General features: G+C 41.3%; 1 protein-coding gene across 1 annotated transcript in view; it reads left to right on the forward strand.

Annotated features, from left to right (window-relative positions):
* The window catches only part of SHC4 (SHC adaptor protein 4), a 129,530-nt gene that overhangs the window by 37,077 nt on the left and 75,557 nt on the right, over positions 1–16,896 (forward strand). The window contains exon 2 of the mRNA XM_060618596.3: positions 2,902–2,972. Within this exon, the coding sequence (XP_060474579.1) occupies positions 2,902–2,972 (71 nt within the window). The remainder of the gene's footprint in view (positions 1–2,901; positions 2,973–16,896) is intronic.

The raw sequence follows: 16,896 nt of genomic DNA on the forward strand, positions 1-16,896 counted from the left end.
ATAAACAAACAAGCTAACAAGTAAACCTGAAAAACAGTGGCATGAAGGTGATGAGTGAAGGCTGTGATGAAGGGTGATAGGAAGGGGCTTCTGGGGCAGTGACATTTGAGTTAAAACCTAAAGGATAAGAAGGAGTCGGTCTTAGAGAATGAAGAAGAACTAGGCAGAGATAGCAACGAAGGGAGAGGAAACAGCAAGTGCAAAGTCCCTGTGTTTGGAAAGAGTTGGGTGTATTTGAGGAATAGAAAGAAGGCCAATGTGGCGACGAAGTATATAGGAGGAGAATGACACAGATGACATTGAGGAGGTGGTAAGCAGGGTCCAGAAAATGCAGGGTCTGGGGGTTTATAGTAACAAGTTTGTTTTGATAATAAATGTCAGAAGTTTTAAGCAATGGAGGGACATGGTCTGATGTGTATTTTTTAATGTTTTATTTATTTTTGAGAGAGAGAGAGCAAGCAGGGGAGGGACGCGGAGGGGGGGACAGAGAATCTGAAGAAGGCATCTGCATTGACAGCAGAGAGAGAGAGAGAGAGAGAGAAAGAGAGAGAGAGAGAGAGAGAGAGAGAGAGAGAGAGAGAAAGAGAGAATCCCAAGCAGGCTCCATGCTGTCAGTACAGAGCCCAATATGGGGCTCGAACTCACAAACCTTGGAATCATGACCTGAGCCGAAGTCAGATGCTCAACTGACTGAGCCACCCAGGTGCCCCTAAGGTGTATTTTTGAAAAAATTACTCTGGCTGAAAATTTAAGTGGAAAAATTTGGTGTTTGTTTACATTTCCCAAAAGTGTGCTGGTTATTATCACCTCATCTTAAATTGATGATTTACAGCTGAAGATGCCCCGCACATCTGTACTGACGCAGCCTCCTGGGGGAGTTGGAGATCAGCCCAGACCCATATCCCACCTGTGTGGGGAGCTCATTCTTTCTAGGGTGAGGGGTACAGAAAACATAGGAGCAGGAGCTACGTTTTGAAATGGAAGAAGACACTGAGAAGCATGAAAAGCTGGAGCAGCCAGGGAGGATATGGAAACAATCTTTTTAATGCACCTTGACATGGAGCTCAGACTCTTAAATCTCCTTTCCTGATAGTTCTGAGATGGGCTTTCTACCACATCCCCTAAATCTAGCTTTCCTTCCCTAATAAGTCTTATGGGTTATTGAACAGAACTCTCCAGACATCACTTACTTCCCCGGTGTTCAAGCCTTGGGAAGTTAGGTGTGATTGGTATGAAGTGTTCAAAAATGTTTTTGTGTGTCAATACTGGAGACCCAAGAAGAATGTGACAAACAGGAATCTGACTGAGAATGGCCAGGTGATTGTTCTGGCCAGGGTCCTCTCCCCCACACCAGGCTATGCAACATTTGGTAGACTGACCTGCTGTTAGGATGCTAAATCTGCAGAATTTGCTCAGAAATACTACAAGAAGTGTCTGGGAAGGCCCCCACCCTCCCAGATCCTGCCATCTTTCCACAGTGCTCTTGCCATTTCCAAGCAGAGGGAGCCTGGAAGACTTCCAAAGGAAAGCTAAACAGGAAGCATATAATTTCCAAGGAGCTGACAGATCACTTTCAATCAGACCGCTTGGCTCTCATAACATTTCCAAGCTCATTCTCAGAGAAACACTCTCCCTCGTCAGCTAAGGCTCTGCTAAGAGGATTTACTCCCACAGCCTCACTTGGCAAAGCTACACAGAAGACTACGAAGTCTGCATCCCTAGGCTTAATTCTTCTCTACCATTCCAGAATCCAATTTTCAACTGCAGGCTTGTCATTTCCTGGATACCCCATTGATGTCTTTCAGTCAACGGGTCCCAAACCAACTCATCATCTTCCCCTCTCCTGGTTTTCCTGTTTCTGTTAATGGAATCACTGTTCCCTCTGCTACCCTGGCTGGAAACGTCTGAGTCATCCTTGACTCATCCTTCTCTCTTATTCTCTAGATCAAATCAACTGCCGAATCATGTAGTATCTATTTCCGTGATGTCACTTGAATTCATCCCCTCCTTCCTATTGCCACCATCTCTCCTCGGTGTGGGCTCTCATTACTTCCCCCTTGACAGGCACATCCTCACTAATAACCCACCTCCATACTGCTGCTGACATGAGGCTTCTCTCACATACACACTGACCAACACCTCCCTCTCCTACCATAGCCTATCATGGTTCTCACTGCTGCCACAGGACATATAAGCTATGTTTTAGCTTATAAGGCACAATTCCTTTTCTAATACTCCATGTTCAAGGTAAATTTACTAATTCCTAGTGTGGGAAATGACTTTTTTTTCCTTTCTTGAACCTTTTAGTAAATGATCTTGTGAAAAAGGAAGATCTTCTATTACTGAATTCTGTATTTATGCATTTATATGCTTGTTTTATCTCCTCAGAAGATTCTCCATTGCTGTAGTGTTTGCCTCACATAACAATTGAGCACATGTAGGTACCCAGTGCTGTCCTAAGACCTTCACCCATGTGGAAAAAAATTAACTCATAGCAATTCTAATAGTATCTCCCATTTTATCAGTGACAAACTGAAATGCAGAGAAGTCGAGTAACTTCCTGAGGTTCCATAACTAATAAGTGGCAGAGCTAGGATTCAGATTCACACAGTCTGGCCCCAGAGCCCATGCTCTTCACCAATGAACTCACATTGTCTTTGTTAGCTGCATTCCTGGTATCATAGTTTGGATTTAGCTGATGTTTTATAACTGAACTGAAACTTAAGGCATGTGCCCATTAATGGTCAGAAATATCAATGGTAGACTGAGTGTGAGAATGTAACTTGATATCAGAAGCTGACTTAAGGTGTTTCCCAGGAAGTCACTAGAAGATGAGAAATGTCATCGTGCTAGCTTTTTTCCTACTTACCCTTTTGTTTTGTTTTGTTTTCGTTATTCCAGTACATGGGCTGTATCGAAGTGCTACAGTCAATGAGGTCACTGGATTTTGGAATGAGAACGCAAGTTACAAGGTAAGAGAACAAAAGTAAGGCAGACTTTTGAGTGCTGTGGTTTGAAGTCATAATAGGTTTTCCCTGCAGGTATTTCATGCAAGCCTCCAAAGTCACCATGGGCTTTTATTTGAATGGCTGCAAGGTAGGAAATAGCCCAGTGACCTTGGATGAGTGGGTTTGTCTCATCATGTGAAAGATTTCCCAGTTGTGTCATGGAGCATCTGCATTCCATATAATAACTGATAAGATGATGCAGTCATAGAAATAGCTGGTTTCCCAGGTACCAAAAGTACTTAAGATTATGTCTGGAAATTGAACATTATAGAATCTCAGACATGTTGAAGAAGTAGCTGGAAAGAAGACCGGGGAAGAATTTTCTGTGTCAGAAATCCCAAGTTCTCCCCATTTGTGAGACATGAGAACCCACTTACTCCTTGTCTGACTCTTCCTCCTCTGTATACAGTGAGCTGCATGGAAGGGTTGAACCAGGGGAGCCTTACCCAGGGCGGCCCTAGACAGTGTAGGGGAAGAACCGAGTCATTACACAGAGCACAAGTCAGAAGCAGAAATACAAAGCATGGTTCATTAAGGTCAAGTTCAAGGCAAGACTGGAAAGAGGAACAAGTGGATGCTCTCACTGGTAAGTGGGGTAATTGTGAGGTGAGGGGAAGAGGTGAGAGCACTGGGTTGATGTGAGTGATTTAGGATGAAGCCTTGGGCGTCTGTTCTGTGTGGTGCTACCGTGTGCATCTGTGGTTGTGGGCCACGTTTTCCAAAGGTGAATGTTCTCATTATGAAGAGAGGGTAACTCTTCCTAATACTCATCCCATGAAACTGTAGGCCTGGAAAAGGTGTCCTGTGATTCAAAGTTTTGGGAAAAGGAATCCTATTGCTCTTTAGGAGAGTAGCAGTATCCACCAAAATATTAAAAACCCCAAGAAGCCCTGTGCAGTAGTTTAAAAAGTCTATCTCAAGATTGTCTAAACTTACATGGTTCCAGATTCCTTTTTTCACGTAACATAAAGGAACATCCCACGGAACCCTAGCATTCCATGAAATGCTCTTTAGGAAATGCTATTTTGGACTCTCTGTGATGCATTTAAATCTGTCTTCCCAAGTTCCCCAGCAACCTTCAGTATTTCCTTTGGAGTCTCACAGATGAAATCTAATTCTACTTTTGTTTGGTACTCTTGGTGGCCACCTCAGTCCCTGGCACTTGGAGGAGGCTCACTGGAGGTTTATTGAATAAATGCATGGTTCCACCTGACTACCTCCTGGGATTTGGAGATAGCTGCATTTCTTCTTGTTGGAGTTTTCTCTTTCTCAGTCCCTTCAACTGTCCTGCAAGTGACCTGGTGTCTAGATGACTTTCTCCTCTATTAGCCCTACTTTGGATGTGTCCAGGCTTTATTTTCATCCTCACAATCCTTAACCTGGAGAAAGCCCTTCCTCTGATGCCGAGCAGATTACAGATGGGAGGAAGAGAGTGGCCACCCCGGGTACCTGGAATGGGGGCACAGGACTAAGGAATGCCCACTGTCTTTACCTGAGGATGACTGATTTTCTGTTCATTCATCTACTCATTTTCTTTCACTCAAATATTTATGGAGTTCCCATTAAATGCCTGAAACTGCTCAAGAATTAAGGATACAGAAGTGTCGAGCCTCAGGGAGTTTATGTTCTAGCTGGGGGAACAAGACTATAGCAAGGAAACAGATAAATATACAATATAGTTTCATGTAGTAATAAGTGCCATTACTGTACTAATAAAGCAGGGTAAGGGGATAGAGATGTAGGGGGTGGGATTTTATTTTTTAATTTTTATATTTATAAAAAATTTGCGGATAACTGACATACAATGTTACAGTAGTTTCAGGTGTACAACATAGTGATTCAACTTCTCTACACTTTATGCTGTGCTCACCAAAGTGTAGTTACCATCTGCCCCGGGGCTGGGCTTTTAAATTTTATTTTCTGGGTATAACAATACCCTATGGTTACTTAGAACTATTTGGAAAATACAGAAACATATGAAAGAAGAAAATCACTCAGAATCTTACCTAAGATAATGTCTACCCACATTTTGTGTTTTGGATAACTTTCTGGTCTTTTTCTCATACATGAACTTACAGTGATTTTTATAGAAAATCTGGAAAATAGTTGATACTATTTCTACCATCTTGAGCATTTCTCTGTTGCTAAATATGCAGAACTATTATTTATTGTAATAAGATACGTGTCACATAAAATTTACCATCTTAACTAGTTTTAAGTGCACTCTTCAGTAGCATTAAGTACATTCATGTTGCTGTGCAACCATTGCTGCCATCCATCCCCAGAACTTTTTCATCTTCCCAGATGGTAACTCCTCGTTCCCTCCTCCCCTAGCCCATGGCAACCACCATTCTACTTTCTGTGTCTATGGATTTGACTACTCTGGGTACCTCATGTGAGTGGAATCATGTAGTATTTGTCCCTTTGTGACTGATTTGTTTCATTTAGCACAATGTCCTCAAGGTTTACCACTAGACCAAACAATATAACTGCTTTGGAAGCATTTGGTGTGTATTGCTAGATTGCTATGCAGAACTGACTGCTTGATATTCCTTTCTTTCAGTCATGTAGTATCTTTTTTTTTTTAGTATCTATTTTTTGCATCTTTGTGAGCTTGTAAGTCTATATTTTCCTATTGTTTAGTAAATGGTAACAGGTTATTTTGTTCTATTCCGTGAAGATTCAGTTTATAACTAATGTACACACCCCGGGGAAGGTGCCTTGTATGGTATCTGGGTATTATTCTTTGTGGATGTGTCCATGTGGGGCTCAGGCATGGTAGATTGTGCTCTGGGCAGGTTTGTGCAAGCTTAAGGGTCGTTTATTTTCTTGAAAACCTCGAATTCCTATCCCACTTCCCAAATATTTACTTTTCTTCTCTCTCTCTCTCTCTCTCTCTCTCTCTCTCTCTCTTTTAGCTCATTCTCCTTTCTTCTCTCCACTTATATGTATTTTGACATTTGGTCAATTTTCAAGTTGCTTTATTACCAATGGTCTTAGATGTTATCATTAAAACATTAAGTTTAATCAGGTTTCAAGCTACTTTTAAGAATTTTTTAATGTTTATTTATTTTTGAGAGAGAACGAGACAGAGTGTGAATGGGTCAGGGGGCAGAGAGAGAGGGAGACACAGAATCTGAAATAGGCGCCAGGCTCTGAGCTGTCAGCACAGAGCCCGACACAGGGCTTGAACTCAGGAACTGCGAGATCATGACCTGAGCCGAAGTTGGACGCTCAACCAACTGAACCACCCATATGCCCCTAGGTTTCAAGCTATTTTAAATTTAAATGTCACATATTCACACAGTTTCATTTAACTCATAATCCTACTTAATCAAAGAAAAAAGATTTCACTGGACCAGTTAGAATTCCAAAAGAAAGAAGTCATTTTGTAGGACCACAGCTATCTCCCTATATTTACTGTCAAACATAAACATAAAATCAATCAGGTGTGAATGCTAATAAACTAGTGTATCTAACTGCCACTACAGATTCAAATGATGATATTTCAGGCTGATGTCCCACCCATGATAAATGATCTCACCATCTCTAAATTAGTTAATACATTATTCCAGAAAATCGGGAGACAGTAACAGGAAATTCCTGAAAATAAAGGAGGAGCCATGATTTCAGATATAACAGGTGGGTCAGCATTTGAACACAGAAGAAAGGTGGAGTGGAATTCTTGTCTTCGTGACGGACTTTTCTGCCAATTGTTTGAGGCCTCAATGCACAGGGTTTCTAGAACACAGAGAATACTCAAATAGAGCAGAGAAAAGAAGAAAAGGACAAGAGGCCATTCACTTTCTCAGCAGTTCCCTGGATCATACCCCTTTCAAAGCTTCCATCATGCCCCTCCACTTTGACTCCAGATTTAGTCCCCCAAAAAAGTCCCGTGGGTGGCTTTTACTGTTGTTCCTGCACTAGTTCTTACCCAGGCATTTATTCTCTTGACTGATTTAGGATGGGATCTTAGTTTTTAGTAATCAGGTATTCAGGCAAAAGGGCAAAGGAGGAGGTTTTCCTGAGAGAAAAGAGAAACGAGATCATTAGGACGACAAAGACTCACAGCCACAGTTGTCTTCAACTTGTTCTGAAAACAATAGCAATAGGAAATAAGAGAAAGGGAAAGTGAAAATCATGACAAGGATGATATAGTCATTTGCTCTCTTGTAAAAGGGTTTCTATCATGGTTTTTAAAACAAAGCTAAAGAAAACAAAAACCCTCATTCAATCTAAATCAGGGCACACACACATGCATACACACTCACACAAAATAAATCAGGTCATTAAAACCTAACTCCTGGTTTCCCTCCTTTGAATAAGCATCCACATCTTGCAACGGAGAAAAAAATCTTCCCTCTCTCCCTAGAGGTGCCTCCTTCTTTGTGTCTAGCTAGGAACCTGCCTCAGATACTGAAGGAGGGATAAACATGTGTATCAGGGTGGAGCCACCAAGTGGAGCTGGTGGGACAGGGCTTGACTTTCAACTCTAAAGAACAGAACTTCGTAGGAAACTGTCGAGGGGACAGTTAGTTCACTACATTTATTGTAGGACATCACTTACTTCCAGGGGCAGGACACAGTGCTGGTGGGAGAGATCTCCAGATCACTGTCTTAACTATTCTCTCTGCTTCCTGTATTTACTGTCTTATGTTTGTAACTCATATTTGGTAATTAAATCAGCCAGGCTAAGCATGAGACACCCAGCATGGGATCTGCCCACGCCAGGCTCCAGGACAGCTGGGAAGCAGCAGCTGGCAGTGGGTTTGCCTCATTCCCGTGATTATCATCCCTGGGGGTCTACGAAGGAACATGGGGAGCTGTTAGACAATGGGTGGTAATGCTCCCTGTTGGGAATCCTGGCTTAAGATTCATTTTCTCTAGCTGATCTTAAGGGGCCACAAGTCATGGAATATTTATCTGCCCCATTCCATTCCTTTCCATGAGGGAAGAAAAACCTTGGGTAACATTGTTTTTTGAACTGCTGCCATAGACACTAAGCAGGCTATTTGTGTGATTTGGTACTAGATAAGGCAATGAGGAAGCAGAGATCATAATTCAGAGGATATTGTAATTGGACTAATTTCCTGTTTGAAACGTTACTGCTAATGAACAGTGATTCTGCAAATTTAATTCACTATCTTGAAATTTTGATTCTTTGGCTTCAACAGGACATTAAACTCAGTTCTTCAGAGACAAATGTGTGTGTGTGTGTGTGTGTGTGTGAGAGAGAGAGAGAGAGAGAGAGAGAGAGAGAGAGAGAGAGAGTTAGCAGCCATTTGATGTAAAGCAGATCCAAGAAGCAGCTGAACATTTACATAAAGGCCTGTGTTTATAGTTTCTAAGAAATGTGAAGAGGGAAAGTATTCTGTAGAGGTCAAATATCTGGATGTTTGGTGGCTAAATTAAGATATCTGTTTGAAAACAGGCTGGCATTTAGCTAACTGTCCTGAGGATTATAGGAATGGGATTCGGTTGCAGCTACCCGTGGATGAGTGTATCTCTGCATAAAACGGAGTAACTGTACCGAATCTGGTGTGTGGGTTCTTTGTTGACTTGTGAGGAGATCACCGGACTTAGTAGGATTGTAGCCCACAGAGCACACAAAATAAAGACTGCCATATGTGAATACAAAAGACTGAGTCCATTAACTTGCCAGGCAAAGGAACACTCCTTAATGAAGAAATTTGCTGAGGAGAGCGGTGAGGAGAAAAAAAAAATCAGGAGTTTTTAAGTTTTTGTTTATGGTGGTCATGCTAAGGATTGAAAACAAGCACTCTGGCTGAGATGGAATGTATGTGGTTGGATAAAACAAGTGCCATTGTTCATTGGTCGGGAAAGAATGTTAAGACCTCAGTAAGGGTCCAGTGTCCCAGGGTCAAGGTTTATAACCTTTATCAGATGGTGAGAACAGTTACAATAAAACCTAACAGTCAAACACTCTTTGGCAAGCACTGATGTAAGTGGACGTGCTTCTTGTCTCACACGTGTAGATGTCAGGAAGCTCTTGCTGGAGGTTTTGGGTTGTGTGTGTGTGTGTGTGTGTGTGGGTGTATGGACAATGACTGTTTCTTCTAGTTTCAAGTTTCACTGCTCCCCAGTTCCTCACAGCCTATTTAGTACTGAGATCTCATTTCTCAGATATCTGAGATGAAATAGTCAATTAAATTCCTTTTAGAAGACTCCAAAGATCTAGTAATAAAAAAAAAAAATGTTTCCAAGCATTGGGAGGGGTTCTGATAGCATGACAGTGTGAAATGAAGGGAGAGAGAATATGAAAGTCAATGGCATTGTTTTGCTCAGTCATTAGCGCAGTGTATTTCAAGTATAGGTGCACAGTTACTATTTGAATGAACAGGTGTAAGGCCAAGAAATATAGTTACTAAAGCAACCCACAGAATAGAAATAGTATTTTCAAATCATATATTTAATAAGGGGTTAATATCCAGAATATATAAAGAACTTATACAACTCAACAACAACAAAAACCAAACAACTCTATGAAAAACTAGGCAAAGGACTTAACCCATTTCTCCAAAGAAGATATACAAATGGACAATAAGCACATGAAAAGATGCTCAACATCACTTATCATTAGGCAAATGCAAATCAAAACCACAATGAGGTTGTACTTTACATTCATTAGACTGTTATTTAAAGCACACACACACACACACACACACACACACACACACAAATCCCCAAAACAGAAAATAACAAATGTTAGCAAGGGTGTGGAGAAATTAGGAACTCTTGTGCATTCTTGGTAGCAATGTAAAATGGTGCGGCCACTATGGAAAACTGTATGGGAGTGTCTCAAAAAGTTAAAAATAGGACTACCATATAACCAGCAATTTCACTTCTGGGTGTAGTTCTAAATGAACTGAAAACAGTGACTCAAACATATTTGTATATCCATGTTCAGAGTGGCATTATTCACAATACACAAAAGCAACCCAAGTATCTATTGTCCAATTGACAATAGATAAACTAAATGTGATACACACACACACACACACACACACACACACACACACACACATAATGGATTATTAGCTTTAAAAAAGAAGAAAATGCTGCCAGTTGTGGCAACATGCATGAACCTGAAAGGTATTATGCTAAGTGAAATAAGTCAGAGAAAGACAAATACTGCATGGTATCACTTATATGTGGAATTAAAAAATTTTTTTTTAATGTTTATTTATTTTTGAGAGAGAGAGAGAGACAGAGCATGAGTGGGGAAGGGGCAGAAAGAGAGGGAGACAGAATCTGAAACAGGCTCCAGGCTCTGAGCTGTCAGCACAGAGCCCAGTGCAGGCTTGAACCCACAAGCCGTGAGATCATGACCTGAGCTGAAGTAAGACACCCAACTGACTGAGCCACCCAGGCGCCCCTCACTTATATGTGGAATCTTAAAAAAAAAAAAAAAAAGGAACAACAAAAACATCCAATTCATTGAAGGAGGGTGGAATGGTAGTTGCCGGGGGCTGGGGGTTGAGGGAAAATGTGGAGATGCTGGTAAGAGGGTACAAACTTTTAATTATAAGATGAGTCAGACCTGAAGATCTAATGCAGAGCATGGGGACTCCAGCTGATAGTAGTGTATTGCATAAGTGAAATTTGCTGCTACTAGATCTTAAGTGTTCTCACACAGACACAGACACGCACAAAAATTAAATATGGGTGGGGCGCCTGGGTGGCTCAGTCGGTTAAGCGTCCAACTTCAGCTCAGGTCACGATCTCACGGTCCGTGAGTTCGAGCCCCACGTCGGGCTCTGGGCCGATGGCTCAGAGCCTGGAGCCTGCTTCCGATTCTGTGTCTCCCTCTCTCTCTGCCCCTCCCCCGTTCATGCTCTGTCTCTCTCTGTCTCAAAAATAAATAAATGTTAAAAAAAAAAATTAAAAAAAAATATGGGAGGTGATGGATGTGATCATGAACTTGATTGTGGGAGTCCTTTCACAACGTATATGTATATCAAATCATCACATTGTACACTTTAAAAATGTTAGTTTTATTTGTCAATGATACCTCGATAAAGCTGGAAAAAAAAGAGTAAGAGAACTGGCACGTGCTACAGCATGGCTGAGGCTTGTCTTAACGTATTTGGGCCTCTGTAACAAAGTACCACAGATTGGGCAGTTTATAAACAACAGATATTTATTTTTCACTGTTCTGGAGTCTGCATGTCTGAGATCAAGGCGTCAGCATGGCTGGATGAGGGCCCTTTTCCAAATCACAGACTAACCACATTGCTAGGGAGGCCAGGGAGCTCTGTGATATCTCTTTTGTAAGCGCACCAGTCTCATTCATGCGGGCTCCATCCTTATGGCATGATTACCTCCCACAGACTCCACCTGCCAAAACCATCACCTTTGGGCATTAAGATGGCAACATACACATTTTGGGGAGACACAGACATTCAGACCATAGCAAATCTTGAATATATTATGTGAAATGAAATAAGCCAGTCACAAAAGGACAAATATTGTGTAATTTTTCACTTATATGAAGTACCTGGAGTTGTCAGATCCAGAGACAGAAGGTAGAATGGGGATTGCCAGGGGCTTGTGTGGTTGGGAGGGAGTTAGTGCTTAATGGGGACAGAGTTTTAATTTGTAAGTTTGGAAGTCTGGAAGACGAAGAGTTCTGGAGATGGATGGTGGTGATCATTGCACAATAGTATGAATGTACTTAATGCCACTGAGCTATACACTTAAAAATAGCCACATTGGTAAATGTTATGGTAGGTGTATTTTACTACAATTTTTTAAAAAGTATAGGTACTAGATGGATTATATTTTTGTAGGATTCAGTATCGTATAAGTGAATTTTATTTTGTTGAAAGGATACAAAGCCATTAAGAGAAGGATAACTGAGACCTCAGGGCCTGAGTTTCCAGCCCATCCTCAGCCAAGTGAATTTGGTAAGGAGTGCAGAGTGGACTCTTCTCATTTCTTGATGAAGAAGCCCAGCCAAAAGCCACACTGGCCAAGAGGGCTGCTGGAGGACTGGGGGAGAGAGTAGGTACCAATAGCTCATGTTTGTTTCCCATTGCACAGAGCTTTTGTATCTTTGTACATCTCTTGTGAACCACACAAGCACCCTCAGAGAACACTGTAATTCCCCATTTTATTTATTTTTATTTTTTTTATATTTATTTTGGGGGGAGAACAAGCAGGGGAGGGGAAGAGAGGAGGGGATAGAAGATCCCTAGTGGGCTCTGTGCTGACAGGTTGACAGCAGCAAGCCCTGATGTGGGGCTCGAATTCACAAACCGCGAGATCATGAGTTGAGCCGAAGTCAGATGCTCAACCAACTGAGCCACCCAGGTGCCCCTGTGATTCCCCATTTTAAAGCTAAGGGAAGCTAAATGGGAAGTTGAGGCTTAGAGAAAGTAAGTGACCATCCCTAGACCTCAAAGCATTTTTTCTGGCGCTCAAACCCACGTACTCTCACTCCAAATCCTGTCCCTACAGTCATTAATGTTTCCTAGTGACATTGCTTTGAAGCTAAGAAACTGCTCTTTTAGCTACGAATAGATTAAGATAGTGGGGAACAATTGAGGGAATAACAGCAGGCCTGAGTCATCTTTAAAATCACTTCTTTTTAAAAATTTTTAAACGTTTATTTATTTTTGAGAGACAGAGAGAGAGAGAGAGCAGGGGAGGGCAAGAGAGAGAGACACACATACCCACACAGAATCTGAAGCCGGCTCTAGGCTCTGAGCTGTCAACACAGACACGTGGGGCTGGGAGTTATAAACCATGAGATCATGACCTGATCCATAGTTGGAGACTTAACCGACTGAGCCACACAGGTGCTCCTAAAAATCACTTGTAAGTGAGAGAACAGCATGGCTATGATCATTATCACCGATGTCAATCCTCTGTGGGACATCTCATTCTTAAAATTCTTTCACTATTTTTTTTTGTCTAATTACAAAAAGTAAATCTGACTTATTGTGGGAACTGGAAAGTAGGGCAAAATAAAAGAAAAAAAAAACAGACAAATCACTGGAGAGAACCAAGAGTAACAGTTTGGTATATAAGGGTTTTCCTGTCATACATTTAATACCTAAAGTGAAACTATATAGTGCTTATTAATTTGTTACATATTTTTGTCATTTGTTGTACAAATTTTCTAGGTTGTTTAGTATGAGTAGTACTTGTTTTGACCTGAGCCTTCAGGTGGAAGAATAATCTTAAGTGCCTCTATTTGTCATAGGTATATTTAGTAATAGTCTTTTTGCTTTATTTTTTATTTCTTTTATTTTCTTTGAGAGAGAGCGAGCGGGGGAGGGGCAGAGGGAGAGAGAGAAAGACAGAGAGAATCTTAAGCAGACTCCATGCCCAGCACAAAGCCTGACTCAGGGCTTGATCTCACGATTGTGAGATCATGACCTGAGCCGAAATGAAGAGCCAGATGCTTAAGGGACTGAATTACCGGGCACCCCAAGAGTCTTTTTTTTTTCATTAAAAAAATTTTTTTAATGTTTATTTACTTTTGAGAGAGACAGAGACAGAGTGCGAACAGGGGAGGGGCAGAGAGAGGGAGACAGAATCTGAAACAGCTTCCAGCACAGAGCCCGACTCAGGGCTTGAACTCATGAACTGTGAGAACATGACCTGAGCCCAAAGTCAGTCACTTAACTGACTGAGCCACCCAGGCACCCCAAGTCTTTTTGCCCGAAGTAACAGAAAATGACTCTGCTTAGCTTAAGCCAAAAGGGAGGTTTCTTGGAAGGATATTGGAGCAGCTCATGGAACCCGAAAAACGAGTGAACAAACTAGTAGGATGGGGGTTTCGGGTCCTGAGGCCTCTGCAGGAGGCCCATCTCTGGTTCCCTGGGTCCCAAATATCAAATTCCCAGGTGAGACAGTGATTGGGACCTAATCCTGGAGGAATTATCTTTGGCCAGGACAGAGTTGCATTGTGACAACATAGTATTTCCAGAATAGTCATATATTGGGAAGGGTAGTGGCTACGGAGGAGGAAAAAGAGCAGAAAATGCAGGAGGAGAAAGAAGCTTATAAAATGGAGGTAGTAGATGGAGTAAAAAATAGATTTCTACCTCAAAGGGAAAAGAAGACATTAGATCAAATTTTTTGGACACCTTAAAACAAGGAAAGATTGGGATTATCTAAATCATCCCCAAAATGCTCCTCTCAAATCCAAGGTTTGCTAAATTAGTAATCAAATATTTCATGTTATTATAGCTGGCACATTAGTTTTAGAACATAATTCAACTGAGCTGTATTTTTGTGGGGTGAAAGAAACTTTGAGGCTGCATGTATAGATATTGTGTATGTTTATTTCCATTTTATAGGACTTAGGGCATTGTTTTAATGCTTCAGATATTTATAGAGGTTGGTAAAATGGTCATTATTGTTCCATGACAAGTTGTTTACAACATCTGTATTTTATTTGTGGAGGATTATTTGATCAGGAATGAAACTACCAATTATAGCATCTTTTCCATGGATAATGTGATCCTTTATGAACTGGTTTCTAAAAATATGTTGCAACTAAAATCAGGTCCTGCTAATTTATCCAGATGAGTCTATAGAAATTTACATATATGGAGATATTATCAAACAAACACACACATTCAAAAAGGTCATATATACACATTTACTGAGCCAAGGGAGAATGGTTAGCTGTCTGGGCCTAAATACAGATGGTAGGGGATGGCCTCAAGTGCTTGAAGAGGAACAAATTAATTCAGAGCTTAAGATGCATGGATGTTAAAGCTGATGCATTTGGGAGAGATCCCAGTGTTTTTAGCTCCAATTGAAATGAAATGAAATACTTTCTCCAGTGATCTTTTCCCCCCAGGCCTTCTTTACTGTGCACAGCCAGGTGATAATGCGTTTGAGGATGTCCCTTTTGTAGCCCTTTTGGTTTCCTATAGAAGTCAGTACTGAATTTGTAGTACCCCAACATTCTCACTTATACTCAGTACCAATTTCCAGGAGCAAGAAAGTAGATTTCTAATTCTGATGTTGACAGGCACACTGGTCTGAATCATTTAACAGTGCAAGTAGAATAGGCTTTTTGAACAGTGTTCCTAGAAACATCAATGCTGTAGCTGCATGGGAGTCTCCTGAAAAAGTTCAGAGTTTGTCCCACACTGTGTTTGGCCTGGAAGGGGTTGGGTCCCCCATGGTTCTACTTCAATGGACCAATCATAAGAGTTCCATCATCCATCATCTTTGGGTTTTAATGTTCTTACGGAAACCTGGTCCATAGCCCTGGCAGGTTTCAAAGACACAAGGCCCAAAATATAGCTGGATCAATAAATATATATTGATTAACGGAGAAGTTTCAGGTCTTCGCAGCCCTTGATCACAGATCTTGAGGTGACTCTGGAGTTCTTGAAGACTCCATGGTCACTGCTGGTAATCAGAGAAAAGCAGAAAAGACTTAGAAAATCTACAAACATGGAACCTGGCATCCTGAACTAGGTCAAATTCCAGAATGAGGAGCTCTTAGAAAACTGGGTCAGGCTCCTAGCTCCAAGGTAAAGTGTTTGACACATGGACACCCACTCGTATATATTGTTAAACAAAGGAATAAAAATAAATTCACTGAAGATACTCAGTTTGGCTCAAAGACCCTTGGAGCTCAAGGACTTGATTCAGATGAAAAGAAAGATTTCTCAATTCCCATGGAACTGGCCTCAACTTCTTTCTAGTTTCAAGTATTAGCAAGCAATCTACATACAGAGCAGTTTATGATTAAGTAATAGGTACTATCAGCAGCATTATCATCATAACAAAAGCTAACGTTTGTAAAATAGATATCACTATTAACCTTATTTTGCCCATGAGGATACTGAGACTTAGAGAAATTGTGGAACTCAACAATGTCACCTAGCAAGTTAATAAGTGGTAGAACCAGAAACCAGAGCTGACTGACTCCTGTGTACTTGCCTCCATCAAGATGAGAGAACTTTAAGGAATAAAGCAAGGGGAAATGCTGACAGCCAGAAGTGACAGAATAAGGAAGTGTTCAATTTGGAATTTGACTTGGGTTCAGTATGCCAGATTTCTTGTTTGTGAGTACTGCCTGGAAGGGCCTACATAAAGACACTCACAAATCTGTAGGTAAGGGTACTTGTAGGACCAGACGCTTTCTAAGATTGTGTCAGACAGTGGTTCTCAAACTTTAGCATGCAAAGGATTATCAGTCACTTGCAGGACTTGTTGAAACACAGAATGTTGTACCCCACTCCTAGAGTTTTTGATTCAAGAGTTTGCACGTTGGGGCTCCTGGGTGGCTCAGTCGGTTAAGCATCCACTTCGGCTCAGATCATGATCTCATGGTTTGTGAGTTCGAGCCCTGCGTTGGGCTCTGTGCTGACAGCTCAGAGCCTGGATCCTGCTTCAGATTCTGTGTGTGTGTGTGTGTCTGCCCCTCCCCTGCTTATGCTCCGTCTCTCTCCCTCTCTCTCACAAATAAATAAATTTCAAAATTATATGAAAAAAAGAATTTGCATGTCTATCAAATTCCCGGGTATTAATGATGCTGCTGGTCGAGAAACCACAGTTTGAGAATCACAGGTATAAGGAAGCATATCCTGTGGTTTCTTTAAAAAAATTTTTTTCCATATGTTTTTTAAAGTTTATTTATTTATTTTGAGAGAGAGGGAGAGAATACACATGAACAGGGGAGGGGCTGAGAGAGAGGAAGAGAGAGAGAGAATCCCAAGCAGGCTCCACACTGCCAGTGCAGAGCCCAACATGGAGTTTGAACTCACCAACTGTTAGGTCATCACCTAAGTCAAAATCAAGAGTCAGACACTTAACTGACTGAGCCACCTAGGCACCCCTATCCTGTGGTTTCAAAATGAGGTTTATAATTGGACCAGGGGTCATATGAAAA

The sequence above is a fragment of the Panthera onca genome, chromosome B3 (assembly GCF_046562875.1).
Source record: "Panthera onca isolate mPanOnc1 chromosome B3, mPanOnc1 haplotype 2, whole genome shotgun sequence".
Classification (NCBI taxonomy): Eukaryota; Metazoa; Chordata; class Mammalia; order Carnivora; family Felidae; genus Panthera; species Panthera onca.